The 20,414-nt window shown below is 31.9% G+C and overlaps 1 protein-coding gene across 3 annotated transcripts in view; it reads left to right on the forward strand.

Annotated features, from left to right (window-relative positions):
* The window catches only part of LOC143042889 (UDP-glucose 6-dehydrogenase-like), a 29,120-nt gene extending 11,176 nt beyond the window's left edge, over nt 1-17,944 (forward strand). For 2 of the 3 annotated variants that reach the window (XM_076215392.1, XM_076215390.1), the window contains exons 3-11: nt 3,134-3,271; nt 3,803-3,967; nt 5,442-5,639; nt 6,104-6,251; nt 9,862-9,974; nt 14,227-14,357; nt 14,887-14,982; nt 15,363-15,495; nt 15,968-17,944. In XM_076215392.1, the coding sequence (XP_076071507.1) occupies nt 3,134-3,271; nt 3,803-3,967; nt 5,442-5,639; nt 6,104-6,251; nt 9,862-9,974; nt 14,227-14,357; nt 14,887-14,982; nt 15,363-15,495; nt 15,968-16,144 (1,299 nt within the window). In that variant the 3' untranslated portion in view covers nt 16,145-17,944. The remainder of the gene's footprint in view (nt 1-3,133; nt 3,272-3,802; nt 3,968-5,441; nt 5,640-6,103; nt 6,252-9,861; nt 9,975-14,226; nt 14,358-14,886; nt 14,983-15,362; nt 15,496-15,967) is intronic. The other variant, XM_076215391.1, reaches the window with a different exon arrangement.
* The last annotated feature ends 2,470 nt before the right edge of the window (nt 17,945-20,414 follow it).

Here is a 20,414-nt window from a genome sequence, read left to right on the forward strand (position 1 = left end):
ATTTTTACCAAAAGGTTGAAGAAAATTTTTTTAATTGGACAATATTGTGCAATAGATTTGTAAGATCTTGACAGTTGTTTTGTGTCAGAAACTTATATTATGTCAAAGGAGTAGGTTCAGTAAGACCCCTTTTTGGCCCCAAAATATAGCAGTTTTGAAAAATGTAAAAATACAACTGGAAAGTTATTTATTGGAAAGTAGAATGCTTCTGCTACATAAATATGGGCTGTTTTTGACAATACAATGCACACATACCGTGTACTAGCCTCATCAAATCATGCTAAATTACTGAAATCTTCACAATTTTAGCATTTTAGTTAAATTTAAGACGGTTTCCATCTTAAATGAAAGTGGCCGCATTTGTGTTCATTCTTTAATATTGAAATGTAAGTTGTATTTGATCATCATACAATCACATACATAAAGGTTGAGGATGAACACGGATGGTCACTTTCATTTTTGACAAAAACCATTTGAAAAGTGACATTTTTGGCATATATTTGATAGATTTTTCATATTTAAGCTTGAATGGAAGCGTTTTTAATGACGGAATCAGTTAAAATCTTTCACTCAAACTAATTGAATCAACTGAAATAGACACTTAAGTGTTTAAAAAGTGTCCAAAATCTTTCGTTAGATGAACCTGAAATTTGAGGCCAAAATCAGTCCTTATCGGACCTACGCCTTTTTGATCACAATCTAAATTCAAAGCTGTATCAAGCTTAAATGTTGTGGTCATTCTTGCCCCAATTGTTCAGGGTTTGACATCTGCGGTCGTATAAAGCTGCGCCCTGCTTAACACCTGGTTACATACTGTATTCAGAATTGATGGGCTATTCTAACAATGACCAGATTTAATTGTGAATAATACAAAATCTGAGAAAGTTTACAATATGAGTTTATATTAGTGCTTTACATACATGTGGTATAGGTGAGAAAAATAGTTTATAACCTTCTGTAAAATTGTTATTTGCCCTTGAAAATAATCAATGAAAGTTCAAGTAATTATTGATATGTTTGAAGAAAGTAATGTTTTATAACTTGAAAAAAATGACATGACATATGTCTGTGAACTATTGCTCTAGAAAAAAACAAGTTGAAAAAAGGATGTTATATCGATCATTTCATTTCATTTATATAAACTTTAGCTTTCTGATTGAAAACTAGAAAGTGTTGATGATAGAGCAATTTATGATAGAAACAAAGGTCGAGGAAAGCTGGGCAAAGGGATTATTTTCTCCCTTCATCCATAATGGCAAACAACAATTATTATTTTTTCTGCTTAAGTTAGTTTGATATGAATTAATGTTGATAGATCAATGGTATTTTGTATAAAGTTGCTTCACTATCAGTACATATCACTCACACCACATCTGCCTTTATCTATATCAGATTGACAACTAGTTCTAGGCCCTGCCCCCTATGGTCATATCAGATTGACAACTAGTTCCAGGCCCTGCCCCTATGGACATATCAGATTGACAACTAGTTCCAGGCCCTGCCCCTATGGACATATCAGATTGACAACTAGTTCCAGGCCCTGTCCCCTATGGACATATCAGATTGACAACTAGTTCCAGGCCCTGTCCCCTATGGACATATCAGATTGACAACTAGTTCCAGGCCCTGCTCCCTTTGGACTTGAATTAATTAGCAATAGCAATTGACCTTTTTTTAGCTTTAGTTAGATTGATAGGAACTACTTACTTCATTACTTAGAAAAAGATACTTTCTATAAATAAAGTTATATAACTGTCTGTTCATCTCAGTTTGTCAACCATTTTCAGGCCCTGCCCTCTAGATCATAGTCCAGCGACTGTATTAGTTATAAATAAGCTCTAGATCTTGGTCCAGCAACTGTATTAGTTATAAATAAGCTCTAGATCACTGTTCAGCGACTATATTAGTTATAAATAAGTTCTAGATCACGGTCCAGCGACTGTATTAGTTATAAATAAGATCTAGATCACGGTCCAGCGACTGTATTAGTTATAAATAAGCTCTAGATCACGGTCCACGACTGTATTAGTTATAAATAAGCTCTAGATCACGGTCCTGCGACTGTATAAGTTATAAATAAGCAATGATGCTGTCCTTCAGATTGTATTTTTTACTGAATTTTATGCCAACAGCATGAACAGGCGAGACATATGTCTGTGTCAACAGTTTATTAAAAAAGATAATGAAAAAATTTGATGGAGGAGTCTGTATTTCTGCTTAAGACAAAGGCAAAGGCATTTAAATCTTATTGTGAGGTCAAAGTTAAGGGACAAATTATTCTTGCTATAAGGTTAAATATTAGGGTTCACATTAATCTTATTGAAAGGTTAAATCTTCGGTGCTTAATAAATTTTCACAAATTAGAAAACTGTTAAGTCAACTGCTAAAGGAAAAAGCTGACAATACATGTATCACTAAATGAATTGAGTCTTTGTTGTAATTATCATTTGCATCTATCACATTTACTCCCAGCAATGTTACTCAGTAAATGAAATGAGTCTTTGTTGTAATTATCATGTGCATCTATCACATTTACTCCCAGCAATGTTACTCAGTAAATGAAATGAGTCTTTGTTGTAATTATCATGTGCATCTATCACATTTACTCTCAGCAATGTTACTCAGTAAATGAAATGAGTCTTTGTTGTAATTATCATGTGCATCTATCACATTTACTCCCAGCAATGTTACTCAGTAAATGAAATGAGTCTTTGTTGTAATTATCATGTGCATCTATCACATTTACTCCCAGCAATGTTACTCAGTAAATGAAATGAGTCTTTGTTGTAATTATCATGTGCATCTATCACATTTTCTCCCAGCAATGTTACTCAGTAAATGAAATGAGTCTTTGTTGTAATTATCATATGCATCTATCACATTTTCTCCCAGCAATGTTACTCAGTAAATGTAGTAGATATGACAGGAGACGTAAAGCTGTTGTAGGAATGCATAGAAATAATCATTATTTTATCAGCATGTCACATTATCTCATCAAAAACAATCATTAAAAACTGAATATAATCAAATCAAAGAATACGACATGATAATGTCTTTATATATATATATATACAAATAAAAGATAAAACTCCTTGATAGAGAACCTCAGTATATTGATGTATTTGTTTTTTAGCCTGGATTGGATGATATAGTGAAAGGATGTCGAGGCAAAAACTTATTCTTCAGTACAGATGTGGAAAAAGAAATAATAGAGGCTGACCTTATATTTATCTGTGTTAATACACCCACTAAAAATTATGGTGTAGGGAAGGTAAGTCATTCATTTGTGTCCACACTCCAACTTTAAGTAACTTAATTTTGTGGTGTTATCACACCTACACACCTAATGGTGTCTACGTATACATTCACACTCAAACATCTGGTGTAGGGAAGTAAGTCATTGATCTGTGTCCACACTCAAACTTAAAATAATTAAACTTATGGTGTCAACACTTTCTGGAATGTATGGTGTTAACACAGCCATTTAAACTTATAGTTTCAAATCACTTACTTAAACTTATTTTGTTAACTCACCCACTTAATTTTATGATGTCAATGTTCAGTCAACACCCACTGAAACCTGTGACGTCAAAACTCAATGACATTTATGCTGTCAAACTGGAACTTATTGTATCATGAAATTGTGACTGAGTTAAAATTGTTACATTGAACAAAATAAGTACCTCTATATCGAATGATGCTGTTTCATTTTGAAAGTTACCAATTTGAAGCCAATTATTTTGAATTCTTTTGTTAGATTTTCAGGTACTTTGTAAAATTTATTGTTTGATTATTGTTCTAGGGAAGAGCAGCAGATTTAAAGTATATAGAATCAGCTGCTAGAATGATTGCCACTGTCTCAACCAAGTCTAAAATTGTGGTGGAGAAAAGTACAGTACCAGTGAAAGCTGCAGAGAGTATAGCAAATATACTGAAGGCTAATGTGAAACCTGGGGTCAAATATCAGGTAAGGGGTCAATCCTGAAGGCAAATGTGAAACCTGGGTTCAAATATCAGGTAAGGGATCAATTCTGAAGGCAAATGTGAAACCTGGGGTCAAATATCAGGTAAGGGGTCAATCCTGAAGGCTAATGTGAAACCTGGGGTCAAATATCAGGTAAGGGGTCAATCCTGAAGGCTAATGTGAAACCTGGGGTCAAATATCAGGTAAGGGGTCAATCCTGAAGGCAAATGTGAAACCTGGGGTCAAATATCAGGTAAGGGATCAATTCTGAAGGCTCATGTGAAACCTGGGGTCAAATATCAGGTAAGGGGTCAATCCTGAAAGCTAATGTGAAACCTGGGGTCAAATATCAGGTAAGGGGTCAGTCCTTAGGGGGAGAAAAGTACAGTACCAGTCAAGGCTGCAGAGAGTATAGCAAATATACTGAAGGCTAATGTGAAACCTGGGGTCAAATATCAGGTAAGGGGTCAGTCCTTAGGGGGAGAAAAGTACAGTACCAGTCAAGGCTGCAGAGAGTATAGCAAATATTCTGAAGGCAAATGTGAAACCTGGGGTCAAATATCAGGTAAGGGGTCAATTCTGAAAGCTAATGTGAAACCTGGGGTCAAATATCAGGTAAGGGGTCAGTCCTTAGGGGGAGAAAAGTACAGTACCAGTCAAGGCTGCAGAGAGTATAGCAAATATACTGAAGGCCAATGTGAAACCTGGGGTAAAATATCAGGTAAGGGGTCAATCCTGAAGGCTAATGTGAAACCTGGGGTCAAATATCAGGTAAGGGGTCAATCCTTAGGCTAAAGGGAAAGATTTTAGTACTGAGTAACAGTCAAAGCTGCTTAGAGTATCATAAGTATATTGAAAGCTAATGTTAAACATACTTGAAAAATCAGATAATCATGATTATTCGTCAACCTTGAGGTTATGCGGACAAGGATATAGTACAGCCAAAAAACATTTATTGTCTCTCAAAGTAAAGTAATACAGCTTGTCCTTATTTTTCTAATTATTAGATAGCACAGACAGTCAGGGAAATTGTTTACATACATTGTATGATCACATAAGAAAATATATGATGCCAATGTGTGAGTGCTTTAGATGTCAATAAGCAAAATTAGGGGTCAAGTGTCAGGTATTAACATAAACAGAGAAATTCAAGTTTGACAAAAACCTGGTAGGGGAGATAACTCTATAAATTTAGTGCTGTGATTGCACTATTCAGTATCAAACACAATTATCATAATCAGTGTTACTTAGAGGCTCATGCTAACAAGGTAACTCATCCTAGACACTAAGATACAGTTTAACAAGTTTTGTGTGACATTCCCTGACACAAACAATCATTGTTTCTGTTATATGTTGGTATTCTTACAGATTTTGTCAAACCGTGAATTCTTAGCATACAACAGTGTATGCAGTGTTAAAGATTTGGACTGACTAACCAAACCATCATTGTTTCTGTTATATGTTGATAATCTTACAGATTTTGTCCAACCCCGAATTCTTAGCTGAGGGTACAGCTGTGAAGGATCTGTTACAACCAGACAGAGTTTTGATTGGAGGGGACCAAACACCAGAAGGTCACGAGGCCATCCAGGCATTATGTTGGGTGTATGGACATTGGGTGTCTAAAGATAGAATTATAACTATGAACACATGGTCTTCAGAATTGTCGAAACTGGTTAGTTTAAATAGCTATAGATATAAGAAGATGTGGTATGAGTGCTAATGAGACAACTCCATCCAAGTCACAATTTGTAAAAGAAAAACCATGAATACATATCTGAACAAATTAGTTTATTTGACTAGGAAGACTGAAAAACTACCTAAAATAGTAACATATACAGTGGTTAATACATGGTATTCAGAACTTTTAATGGTTGGTATTTTTTTTTAAACCAATAACATTGAAATATAAGAATTGCAGTCAATAATTGTAACTTGATTATTTTTTAGAAAGACTTGAAACCAAACAAATCAGAAATAGGATTTAAAGTATATACCTGGTTTATATGCTATTTACACTAATACTTAATAGACATCCAGAAGCAATTACACAGTTCTTTGTACATGTTTTGACACTTCTGTGATCAATACTATTTGTTTACACATTTTGACATGTTTTTATTGATATTTTTTTTACAGGCAGCCAATGCATTTTTAGCACAGAGAATCTCCTCAATAAATGCCATGTCAGCAATTTGTGAATCAACTGGAGCAGATGTTACCGAAGTAGCACATGCTGTCGGCATGGATACCAGAATAGGCAATAAATTCCTGAAAGCTAGTGTGGGTAAGTGTCGTTGTCATGGATACCAGAATGAACAGTAAATTCTGAAAAATTATGCTAGTAAGACAATTGCAAGTTGTTATTGATACAATACCTCTTTTAATAGACAGTTGTAGTAAGTGTAATGTTGTCGTTGTTATGGAGACTAGATTAAACAAAGTTCTTGGGTGGTAAATGCAAGACATAAAGTTATAAAGATGAACCTACATGTTACGTTGGGTTAACTACCTTGCATTACCTTACACACAACACTGAGACAAAGAGAGCATGTGCTGTTCAGTGACTGAGACAAAGAGAGCATGTGCCGTTCAGTGACTTAGACAAAGAGAGCATGTGCCGTTCAGTGACTGAGACAAAGAGAGCATGTACCATTCAGTGACTGAGAGCATGTGTCGTTCAGTGACTGAGACAAAGAGAGCATGTGCCGTTCAGTGACTGAGACAAAGAGAGCATGTGCCGTTCAGTGACTGAGACAAAGAGAGCATGTGCCGTTCAGTGACTGAGACAAAAAGAGCATGTGATGTTCAGTGACTAAGACAAAGAGAGAATGTGCTGTTTTGTTATTGAGACAAAGAGCAGATTTGGTGTTCATTGACAAATTATTGTAATTCAGAATAAATTAAAAATTTAATGCAAGATAGAATGCAGTCTTCATGTTATTTGATGCAATTAAATTTTCTTAAAATATCTTAACTTTCAAAAAATATTGCAATTTTTTTATTAAAACTCCATGATGATAAAATTGTGCATTAGGGATTTAAATCTAATAGTTAAAGGGTATGGGTATTACTAAACTGTCTTTGAGTATTGGTTATTTTAATCCTCCTCTTCCTTGCTGTGGAGATGCTTATCAAATATTTCACATAGTCTGGCTATGAACATGCCTCTTACAATGCGAACACACCCCTAACAATATTAACACCTCCTTTACATTGTAAACATACCCTCATCAATATGAACTCTCCCATAACATTGTGAACACTATACTACTAATATGAACACTATTCTTACATTTCATACACACCTCTAACAATCTGAATACTCCCCTAACTTCCAATATTAAAACAACTTAAACAAAATGAACACACCTGTATTTTACAAAAAGCACATGCCATTAACAATATGTTCATACCCCTAACAACAATAATTACACAACCTAATAATATGACCACACCTCTAACAATATACACACACCTTTAACAATATGGTTGATAAGTCAAAATTTGATGTAGAAAAAGCAGTAAAATGTACAATATTTTACATATTAGAACAATTATGGTTACTTGTTAGTGTTGGTAAGTACTGGATGAGGACTAATTATGGTATTTGTATATTTTGTTATAAATATCAAATTGATATATTGGTTTTACCCCTAAATTAGGTTTTGCTCAGAGTTTTCAAAGATGTGCATGTATTGATCGAAAATTCCCTCAGATTTTTCTCTTATCCATATTTTTGCATGAATTCAGTACCAATCATTGTCTTACATGTAAAAGAACAATTCAGAAAGTTTTAAGATGGAGAAAAAGTATAAGATATTCAAAATGCTAATTTGATAAGTAGTTAATGTAATAACATGAATAACATCATATAGAATTGTTATGTTGAATGTTTTGATCCATGTTTGTACATTTTTATGTAAAACTGCTGATTTTTATAGAAATGACAACAATTTCTGATAGTTTTATTAAATGCTGTGGTCTAACAGAAGTATTATTTATAATAAAATTGAGAAAGGAAATGGGGAATGTGTCAAAGCGACAACAACATGACCATAGAGCAGACAACAGTCTAATTATTTGGCCATTATTGGTACTTCATGATGATTGGTCCTCATCCAGCGTTAAGTTTTCCTCTATGATGGTTTGTTTTTACTGATTTAAAGTGGCATTGAAATACCTAGTGAATTTTGATATAAGAATACAGAAAATTATGTCTTCTTTTAGAAAGTGTAATCTTCAAAAACTAAAAATTGGATTTTATAAAAAAATCAATTATTTCAAAAAAAAAGTTAATATGTTGTTTGGATTCCCATCCTTAATGGGGCATTTTTGCTTTAAGCAATCAGTTTGGTAAAATTTTGTCAAAATAAGCTAAAGAATAACACCGATGTATTATTGACTTGCAAGTCAAAAGTATTAATTTGACAGTTAAACCCCTTTCTGTGAAGACTGAATTAATCATTTGAGTTAGAAAATGTGAAAACCAGAAATGATAATGAGAGCTACAAAATGTGAAGAGCTGTATTTATAATTAGAGCTAGAAAATGTGAAAACTGAATGGATAATTAGAGCTAGAAATGTGAAGAACTTAATTGAAAAATACAGCAAGAAATGTGAAGAACTTAATTGAAAATTACAGCCAGAAATGCGAAGAACTTAATTGAAAATTAGAGCTAGAAATGTGAAGACTGAATGTATAATTAGAGCTAGAAATGTGAAGACTGAATTTATAATTAGAGCTAGAAAATGTGAAGAGCTAAATTTATGATTTGAACCAGAAAATGTAGAGCGCTGAATTTATGATTTTAACTAGAAAATGTGAAGAGCTGAATTTAGGATTTGAACTAGAAAATGTGAAGAGCTGAATTTATGATTTGAACTAGAAAATGTGAAGAGCTGAATTTATAATTTGAACTAGAAAATGTGAAGAGCTAAATTTATAATTTGAGTCACATGTATAACGAAAACTTGCTAGATCTTAATTATGTATATACACCACAATTAGAGCTAGAAAATTTCAACAAAAAAAACCTGAATTATAGAGCTAGAAAACTGAAAAATAGCTGTAGAGCTTGTATGTTGAAAAGAAATATTTATTCATCCTGCAGCACATTTTTTTTTATTAATTACTTATGATCTATAATATATATGTATATTATAAAGATTACAATGTTTTTATATATTACTTTTCTTTGTTCAATTTACATTACAATTATCTTTGCATGTTTTCCCTTTCCATGTCAACAGGGATTCAAAATATACAAGAAATTTTCTGAAAATATTTACAAATGAATTCAATGTAAACCATTTTGTTTAAGAGAATATTACAGAATACTGTTATCCAGCTTATATTCATTCCTTAACAAATTATTGCAAATTTTCAGAAAAAAAATGCGAATATATTACTCTAAATTCAGAAACCAATGTTTTTATTAATGCGAAAAATGTGACAGGGTTATAATCACAATAATTTAAACTCACATTTTGAAACATTTCATAGGATTTAAACAGGAATTTTTTTAATGTCACAAAAATTTAAATCACATTTTAGTCTTAAATGATAAAATCACAATAATAAATGCTCGCAATATTTTCTGAATTTACAGTAAATGCAATAAAAAGTTAATGGAATTGGACAAACAAGTTGGTTAACACATGTTTCAGCATACAAAAAAATGGTAAAAAACTTGAAAAAATGACAACTTATTGAGCATTTTAAAGAAAGTTAGGAAAAAAAATATATGAACTTTTAGGCATTAAAAAAATACAGATATATTCTGATAAATTGTTGATATATAAATGTTTGAATCCTTGTTTTGCTGCTTTTTGCACGTCTTTAACCTTTAACCTTTGGCTCCTCCTCCTGACAACCAGCTGGTTGTTAATTGCAGGTTATGGTGGTATTTCAGGATTTGGTGGCAGCTGTTTCCAGAAAGACGTACTGAACCTTGTTTACCTGTGTGAATGTCTCAACTTACCTGAGGTGGCAGAATACTGGCAACAGGTAACAAGTCTAATCCTTCTTAATCAGAGTAGGCTTCTGTCTTTCTGTAAAGTAAGGTTGTTATGCCCTGCAGTAGCAAAGGGGGCATTATAATAAGTTCTACCCTTGTCAGCCTGTACCTCCCAAAATTGTTTTGTGTTTTTAAACTTTAGTTTGCTACAAACAATTCTTATGAAACTTGTATATAATGCTCATCACCATAAAACTCAGATCAAGTACAAGTTTGGATAGTGTTACTTTTATTGTTCTTGAGTTGTGTCCATTTATAGCATTATAATCAAGCAGGGGCATCATCTGTTTCTGATGTGTACCAATATGAGTAAATCCAAACAGATTTTTTTCTTGTGGTGGAATATCAGTGTTCCAGGTTAGGGGCAGAGTTGAGGACTGGTGGGCAATCCTCAAAAAAAATAATAATTATTTATAAACAAATCTGCTGAAATCTGATCAATTAGTCATGTTAGTGATAGGGTTGTTATCTGTTCATAAGTGTTTCTCGTTTCTGGTTTTTATACGACCGCAAAATTTGAAAAAATTTTCATCGTATATTGCTATCACGTTGGCGTCGTCGTCTGCGTCGTCGTCGTCGTCCGAATACTTTTAGTTTTCGCACTCTAACTTTAGTAAAAGTGAATGGAAATCTATGAAATTTTAACACAAGGTTTATGACCACAAAAGGAAGGTTGGTATTGATTTTGGGAGTTTTGGTCCCAACATTTTAGGAATTAGGGGCCAAAAAGGGCCCAAATAAGCATTTTCTTGGTTTTCGCACTATAACTTTAGTTTAAGTGAATAGAAATCTATGAAATTTTGACACAAGGTTTATGACCACAAAAGAACGGTTGGGATTGATTTTGGGAGTTTTGGTTTCAACAGTTTAGGAATTAGGGGCCAAAAAAGGGCCCAAATAAGCATTATTCTTGGTTTTCGCACAATAACTTTAGTTTAAGTAAATAGAAATCTATGAAATTTAAACACAAGGTTTATGACCATAAAAGGAAGGTTGGTATTGATTTTGGGAGTTTTGGTCCCAACAGAATAAGGGGCCCAAAGGGTCCAAAATTAAACTTTGTTTGATTTCATCAAAATTGAATAATTGGGGTTCTTTAATATGCCGAATCTAACTGTCATGACTGTGTATGTAGATTCTTAACTTTTGGTCCCGTTTTCAAATTGGTCTACATTAAGGTCCAAAGGGTCCAAAATTAAACTTAGTTTGATTTTGACAAAAAATGAATCAGTTAGGTTCTTTGATATGCTGAATCTAAAAATGTACTTAGATTTTTTATTATTTTTCCCAGTTTTCAAGTTGGTCCAAATCGGGGTCCAAAATTAAACTTTGTTTGATTTTCATCAAAAATTGAATAATTGGGGTTCTTTGATATGCCAAATCTAACTGTGTATGTAGATTCTTAATTTTTGGTCCCGTTATCAAATTGGTCTACATTAAAGTCCAAAGGGTCCAAAATTAAACTAAGTTTGATTTTAACAAAAATTGAATACTTGGGCTTTTTTGATATGCTGAATCTAAACATGTACTTAGATTTTTGATTATGGGCCCAGTTTTCAAGTTGGTTCAAATCAGGATCCAAAATTATTATATTAAGTATTGTGCAATAGCAAGAAATTTCCAATTGCACAGTATTCAGCAATAGCAAGAAATCTTTAATTGCACAGTATTGTGCAATAGCAAGAAATTTTCAATTGCACAGTATTGCGCAATAGCAAGAAATCTTCAATTGCACAGTATTGTGCAATAGCAAATATTTTCAATTACTCAGTATTGCGCAATAGCAAGAAATATCTAATTGCAATTTCAATTGGAGTTATCTTTCTTTGTCCAGAATAGTAGTTGAAGCAACTTAAATCTTTGTTTTATACAATATATATAATTAATATTTCAATTGGAGTTATCTTTCTTTGTCCAGAATAGTAGTTGAATCAACTTAAATCATTGTTTTATACAATATACAATGTATATTCACTTTTTCTACCAACTGATAAATTAAAACAATCTTTACCATTCAGTGATAACAAGCACTTTATTTTACATTTTAATATTTTATGATGTATTTAAATGAGTAGTTATTGTTGCAAACTCCATTAGAAATTTGAATTGAGATCAGTTTTGGAAAAAGGGAAAGGGGGATTTGAAAAAAAATTCAGATTTCATAAATAAAAAGAAAATTTCTTCAAACACTTTTTTGAGAGGATTAATATTCAACAGCATAGTGAATTGCTCAAAGGCAAAAAAATATTTTAAGTTCATTAGACCACATTCATTCTGTGTCAGAAACCTATGCTGTGTCAACTATTTAATCACAATCCAAATTTAGAGCTGAATCCAGCTTGAATGTTGTGTCCATACTTGCCCCAACTGTTCAGGGTTCAACCTCTGCGGTCGTATAAAGCTGCGCCCTGCGGAGCATCTGGTTATGAAGTTGAAGTCCAATCAACTTGAAACTTAGTACACATGTTCTCTATGATATGATCCTTCTAAATTTAAAGCCAAATTATAGTTTTGACCCCAATTTCACGATCAATTGAACACAGAAAATGATAGTGCAAGTTTCAGGTTAAAGTTTTTGGTTAAAGTTTTTGGTCAAGGTAGTTTTTGATGAAGTTGCAGTCCAATCAACTTGAAACTTAGTATACATGTTCCTTATGATTTGATCTTTCTAATTTTAATGCCAAATTGGAGTTTTTACCCCAATTACAGGGTCCACTAAACATAGAAAATGATAGTGCGAGTGGGGCATCTGTGTACTATGGACACTTCTTGTTTTGCTCATGTATTTTAGATAGAAAAATGGCTTGCCTATTGTTACAGGCGGAACGTGACCTATATCTGTTAATATCTGTATCATTTGGTCTCTTGTGAACAGTTGTCTCATTGTCAATCAAACCACACCTTCTTTTTTTTTTTATAAAAATATCAATGTTAGACACTTACATGACTATTATGTAAAACTTGCATTTTTTAGATGGTACACAAACATAAGTTGGTTTAGGTAATGTGTGTGGCTCTTTTAGTTTGTTGGCACAGATCGACAAATGAGTATTTACAACAGAAATTTGGAATAAAAGTGGCATCAATCTATCATTGTGCCTACAATAAAACATAGCATCTTATACTTTTACAGGGACTAACAATAAAACATAGCATCTTATACATTTACAGGGACTAACAATAAAACATAGCATCTTATACATTTACAGGGACTAACAATAAAACATAGCATCTTATACATTTACAGGGACTAACAATAAAACATAGCATCTTATACATTTACAGGGACTAACAATAAAACATAGCATCTTATACTTTTACAGGGACTAACAATAAAACATAGCATCTTATACATTTACAGGGACTAACAATAAAACATAGCATCTTATACATTTACAGGGACTAACAATAAAACATAGCATCTTATACATTTACAGGAACTAACAATAAAACATAGCATCTTATACATTTACAGGGACTAACAATAAAACATAGCATCTTATACATTTACAGGGACTAACAATAAAACATAGCATCTTATACATTTACAGGGACTAACAATAAAACATAGCATCTTATACATTTACAGGGACTAACATTTGATGCATCTTTCTTCACAGAGAAGACAATTTGCCAATAAGATAATAGAATCTCTGTTTCACACAGGTTATTAACATTTGATGCATCTTTCTTCACAGAGAAGACAATTTGCCAATAAGATAATAGAATCTGTTTCACACAGGTTATTAACATTTGATGCATCTTTCTTCACAGAGAAGACAATTTGCCAATAAGATAATAGAATCTCTGTTTCACACAGGTTATTAACATTTGATGCATCTTTCTTCACAGAGAAGACAATTTGCCAATAAGATAATAGAATCTCTGTTTCACACAGGTTATTAACATTTGATGCATCTTTCTTCACAGAGAAGACAATTTGCCAATAAGATAATAGAATCTCTGTTTCACACAGGTTATTAACATTTGATGTACTGTGGATTCATTCATTTTCGTGGGTATCAATTTTCGTGGAATGAAGAAAACTTTCGTGGATATTTCAATTCATGGTTGCACTGATATCCATGTACAAAGACTATAGAAAATATGTAATTCGTTGAACATTTGAATTCGTAGTTCCCCTGTATCCATGAAATCCACAAAAATTGGTATCCAGCGAATAATGAATCCACAGTATCTTTCTTCACATATTATCAGCATTTAATGCATCTTTCTTTACAGGTAATTAACATAAACGACTACCAAAGAAGACGATTTGCCAATAAGATTATAGAATCTTTGTTTAATACAGTCACCAACAAAAATATTGCAATCTTTGGTTTTGCTTTCAAGAAGGACACTGGTGATACAAGGTAATAATTACATTAGATGTATGTTTCATTATAATACGTTATTCTGATTGGCTACACTGCATTCTCGCGTTATTCCTAAAGCAATTGCATTACACAATAAAACTTCTCATTTATATGACAAAAAGTCCCACAATAAATTGCACAGGTAAATTAAATAAAAACTTGTTTTCATGATCCAAGTTAAAAAATGTAATTATAAGTATTGAATGCTTCTTTTTGTAACTTCATAGGGTTGTACAAGCGTTGACCGTGAGCTCATTTTTAGAATGAAGTGCGTCCGCTTTTCAATTCTTAAATATAAAGATAACGAGAAAAAATTAGAGTTGCCAATGAGACCACCTCCATCTGAGTTCTAATGAAGTGATTATAAGCAATTACATGATAGCATACAGCTTTCAACAATGAGAAAAAAAACATAACATATAGTTGGCTATAAAAATGTGAAACAGCTTTTTTGTAAACTTTGGAAAAATTTCTCAAGTATGTCAAACCACCTTCATATAAAGCAAGCTTTATTTTATATTTACAGAGAATCAGCTGCCATTTATATATGTAAATACTTAATGGATGAAGGCGCTAAGTTACATATCTATGATCCTAAAGTGGAGGAAAAACAGTTAATTACGTAAGTCTTACATGTATCTTAAATGTATTATCTCTGTCCTCCAACGATTAAATTAACGATTGCCTGAAAGCATAGTACCAACTCTGCAATGGATCACAAAATGTTAGTTGTTGTAATTTGTCAAGTCAACCACAAAGCATGAATCACAGTTAAAAGTGGCAATTATTCCGTTTTAGTTTGCATAAAAGAGTGCTGTTAATGATTTTATACCATTTTGAAGGACACACCTATTGTTCAATGTGCTAACTTTAACCATCCAATACTGACAAAAAAAATTGCATTGAAACTGTAAAAATAAAGCTCTCGAAAATATCCACATTAAATTGAAATTTATGGAATTCATAAATGACATTTGAAAACTAGTGCTTTGATGATTACAGGGAGCTAACACATCCAGCTATCTCAGACGATCCCAGCAGAGTCAAGGAACTGGTTACCATACATAAAGATCCATACGAGGCTGCTAATAATACACATGCTCTCGTTGTCTGCACAGAATGGGATGAATTCATAGTAAGTTATTAAACAAGGCAGAGTTCTGGGGAACATATTTTCGCATAATTAAGTTGGTAACATCAAACTAAGGAGATTTTCATCATAATATTAAGAAGATTTTCATCATAATATTAAGAAGATTTTCATCATAATATTAAGAAGATTTTCATCATAATATTTTTGCATATAAGAGAAAGAATTTTGAAATATCATGTATTGATGAAATCGGCGCCTGTTTTTAATGACTGGCTTGGTTATATGCAATGCAGTAATTAATGTTTAGCTGTGTGATAAGATACTTGTATTCACAATTTGTAAAAGTAAACCTATATAGGTCAAAGTATGTCTTCAACACAGAGCTTTGATTCACACCAAACAGCAAGCTATAAATATAATGTTTAATCATTGAAACTGGTATTTTCTGTCTATTTTTAGATAAAGCTTTGAAGCTCTCATTTATAATTAATAAGAGCTTGTCTTGTATTTTCAGAACTACGATTACGAGAAGATTTATGGCAGTATGTTGAAACCAGCTTTCTTATTTGATGGTAGAATCATACTTGATCATCAGAAGTTGATGGGATTAGGTTTTAATGTGATAACGATTGGCAAAAGATTACAGCGACCAAACGTACACAGACCTTATGCACAAGCACCGGCACAATAGTTGTCAATGTTGGGTTGTTAACTTGTTGTTTTTTATTTAGAGGGAATATATTTTGACAATCATGTTTCCATTTTGTTAAGATCAAAAGCATGAATAAATTTGTTACATTCTGTGTTACCATGGTAAAAGATAGATCTATTTCTTGATAAAAGGAGAATGTATCTTTGAAGAATCAAATACCATTCAAAATCTTTAAAACATTCTGCTTTTATTTATTTGATGTAAATCACAGAGATTTTTCATGAATCATTCATTTCATAAACAAATGTCTGCATTCACTCTGACATATTAATGAAATAACAAATATTCAAAATTCGGTTTTGATATTTAAGTGAAGAATGTAATATATTTTTATTGTATACATGTTGAAATTGCACTTCTCTACCTTAAGGTGTACAGCATTTATTTACTCGAAATTTACTTGTAATTGAGTCTGCTCCAAAATCCTAGATTAGGCCCTGATTGAGGAACATTCTCATTTAAGAATAAGAAAATAGTCATAGTGATTAATGTTACTGTAGATTTGTTTGTAATGAATCAAAGATAAACATATATGAAGTCCTTTGTGGCAGGCTTTATCAAGAGAATTTTATCAAGAAATAGGACTTATATTATACCAGTATTTTACATTTTCATATTTATAAAAAAACACATTACATTGTATGCTAGGTTTTAGTGTTGTGGGAAACTGTACTAGTAAGCTGTTAGTGGTGTGGAAGTGTCAAGGTAAAAGGCACTTAGTAAAAACATACTTGAAACAGTGTAATCACTTTATGTTCCAAGTGTTAAAGGGAGATCATTTTTAAGGAATTGACAAAAGTTACTTCCCTTTATTTGTGAATCTCTTGTTTTAGTGCCATTTTCTGTCTTGATATTTTGCAGTAATGTCCTATTAACAATAGAGAAGATTGGCTGTGATAAAGTTTAGATAAAAAATTAACTTACTCATAATTTTTCATTCATATTTGCAATGTTGGTCATTTCATTTGATGACTCTTAATTGTTAGCTTTTTTAATTTTTCAAGAAGTAGCATAATTTTGTGATATGAATTATAGGTATATGCTGAGATAATGTTTACCCCCTTAAGTTATCATTTAAAAATGTTTGGATATATAAGTTATTAGTGTTTTATTTTTCAAAGTTATGAAACAACTTTCAGCAAGATTTCAATCCTTGAGAAATGAATTGTAACTATGTGATGAGGAGGTATAGTAAGAATTTTATGTTATTTCAATGTGTTCTTTCATTCTATTTAATAGTTATGTTTATTTTGTTACTTTTTTTAATTGCATTTACATCATAAAACACATATATTTATGTCTATATTTACAGTTTACAAATATCCTATTTCTAGAAAAATGCGACTGATCAAATTATAAAGAGGATGAAACTTTTTATATAACTATCATACAATTGAGTTCAACCTGTTTAATTAATAGACGTATTTTCACTTGTATAAAATTTGTCAAACATTAGGTAAGATCACACAAATTCCTGGAAAATTTGACATCACAATTGAAAGGTGATTGTTGTTTGACATCAGAAGGTTATTCAGATCTAATGTGATTTTGTTTAGTGATTATTGTTTATGACACTGCCAATTGATTAGGTTTCTATGTTGTTTTGTCTTCTAACTAAATGATTATGAAATCCAGTGTGATGTCCACAAATTTCTCACTTATAAACAATTTTCATTTTGGAAATTAGTTTGCAATACTGGGACCATTACTTTTGACATTATTTTATATTTGATATTTACATTTATATCTCTGAAGCATAATAAAGAATTTCTTACAGTTTTTTAGTTTCCTTTGTAAATATTATATCCTCAATTTACAAGTAGTGGGCTATACTGCATTCACCAGTTTCCTATGACAGAATGAAAATATGGAGATGTGGTATTAGTCCAGTCAAACTAAGTTTGAGGTTAATTGCAACAAAAAAGTGTTACTTCTAATCTATAGCATTAGGCTCAAATATACACAGAAAAAAAGTCCCATAAAATCTAACTTAAGGAAATTTCAAATTTTGCTTTTTATACGACCGCAAAATTTGAAAAATTTTTCGTCGTATATTGCTATCACGTTGACGTCGTCGTCGTCGTCCGAATACTTTTAGTTTTCGCACTCTAACTTGAGTAAAAGTGAATGGAAATCTATGAAATTTTAACACAAGGTTTATGACCACAAAAGGAAGGTTGGTATTGATTTTGGGAGTTTTGGTCCCAACATTTTAGGAATTAGGGGCCAAAAAGGGCCCAAATAAGCATTTTCTTGGTTTTCGCACTATAACTTTAGTTTAAGTTAATAGAAATCTATGAAATTTTGACACAAGGTTTATGACCACAAAAGAACGGTTGGGATTGATTTTGGGAGTTTTGGTTTCAACAGTTTAGGAATTAGGGGCCAAAAAAGGGCCCAAATAAGCATTATTCTTGGTTTTCGCACAATAACTTTAGTTTAAGTAAATAGAAATCAATGAAATTTAAACACAATGTTAATGACTACAAAAGGAAGGTTGGTATTGATTTTGGGAGTTTAGGTCCCAACAGTTTAGGAATTAGGGGCCAAAAAGGGACCCAAATAAGCATTTTTCTTGGTTTTCGCACCATAACGTTAGTATAAGTAAATAGAAATCTATGAAATTTAAACACAAGGTTTATGACCATAAAAGGAAGGTTGGTATTGATTTTGGGAGTTTTGGTCCCAACAGAATAAGGGGCCCAAAGGGTCCAAACTTAAACTTTGTTTGATTTCATCAAAATTGAATAATTGGGGTTCTTTGATATGCCGAATCTAACTGTCATGACTGTGTATGTAGATTCTTAACTTTTGGTCCCGTTTTCAAATTGGTCTACATTGAGGTCCAAAGGGTCCAAAATTAAACTTAGTTTGATTTTGACAAAAAATAAATCAGTCAGGTTCTTTGATATGCTGAATCTAAAAATGTACTTAGATTCTTGACTATTGGCCCAGTTTTCAAGTTGGTCCAAATCAGGGTCCAAAATTAAACTTTGTTTGATTTCATCAAAAATTGAATAAATGGGGTTCTTTGATATACCAAATCTAACTGTGTATGTAGATTCTTCATTTTTGGTCCTGTTTTCAAATTGGTCTACACTAAAGTCCAAAGGGTCCAAAATTAAACTTAGTCTGATTTTAACAAAAATTGAAATCTTGGGGTTCTTTGATATGCTGAATCCAAAAATGTACTTAGATTTTTTATTATGGGCCCAGTTTTCAAGTTGGTCCAAATCAGGATCTAAAATTATTATATTAAGTATTGTGCAATAGCAAGTCTTTTCAATTGCACAGTATTGCGCAATGGCAAGAAATATCTAATTGCACAATATTGTGAAATAGCAATTTTTGTTTTAATTGGAGTTATCTTTCTTTGTCCAGAATCAACTTAAATCTTTGTTATATACAATATACAATGTATATTCACTTTTTACTACCAACTGATAAATTAAAATAATCTTTACCATTCAGTGATAACAAGCAGTTTTTTTACATCTTAATATTTTATGATGTATTTAAATGAGTAGTTATTGTTGCAAACTCCATTAGAAATTTTAATTGAGATTAGTTTTGGAATAAGGGAAAGGGGGATGTGATTAAAAAATTGGGTTCAATTTTTCTCATTTGAAATTTCATAAATAAAAAAGAAAATTTCTTCAAACATTTTTTTGAGAGGATTAATATTCAACAGCATAGTGAATTGCTCTAAGAGAAAACAAAAATTTTAAGTTCATTAGAACACATTCATTCTGTGTCAGAAACCTATGCTGTGTCAACTATTTAATCACAATCCAAATTTAGAGCTGAATCCAGCTTGAATGTTGTGTCCATACTTGCCCCAACCGTTCAGGGTTCATCCTCTGCGGTCGTATAAAGCTACGCCCTGCAGAGCATCTGGTTTAATTTCTTATGGAAATTAACATTGGAAAGGGAGATAAGTCTTTTTTTGTCAGTTTTTAGTTGATTTTCTTAAAATTCATGTAAAATATGATACTTTGATGGGGTTATAAGTTCATATTTGACTATTTTATATAATCCTCTGCTTGTAAAATGTACAAAACCAAAATGTTATGGGTATTTTGAATTTTTTTGCACAATTTTCATTTAAGAAATTGTAAATTTGTGGCTTTGTGACCATTTTGAAAAATTTTGAATATTTATCATTGTTTGTATCTGTAAATTATATTTGTTCAGCATCTACCTTGTTTAAAGAAACTACAAAAAGAAGAATATATGCTGAATTAGTTCA

Source organism: Mytilus galloprovincialis, chromosome 8 (genome assembly GCF_965363235.1).
Source record: "Mytilus galloprovincialis chromosome 8, xbMytGall1.hap1.1, whole genome shotgun sequence".
Lineage (NCBI taxonomy): Eukaryota > Metazoa > Mollusca > Bivalvia > Mytilida > Mytilidae > Mytilus > Mytilus galloprovincialis.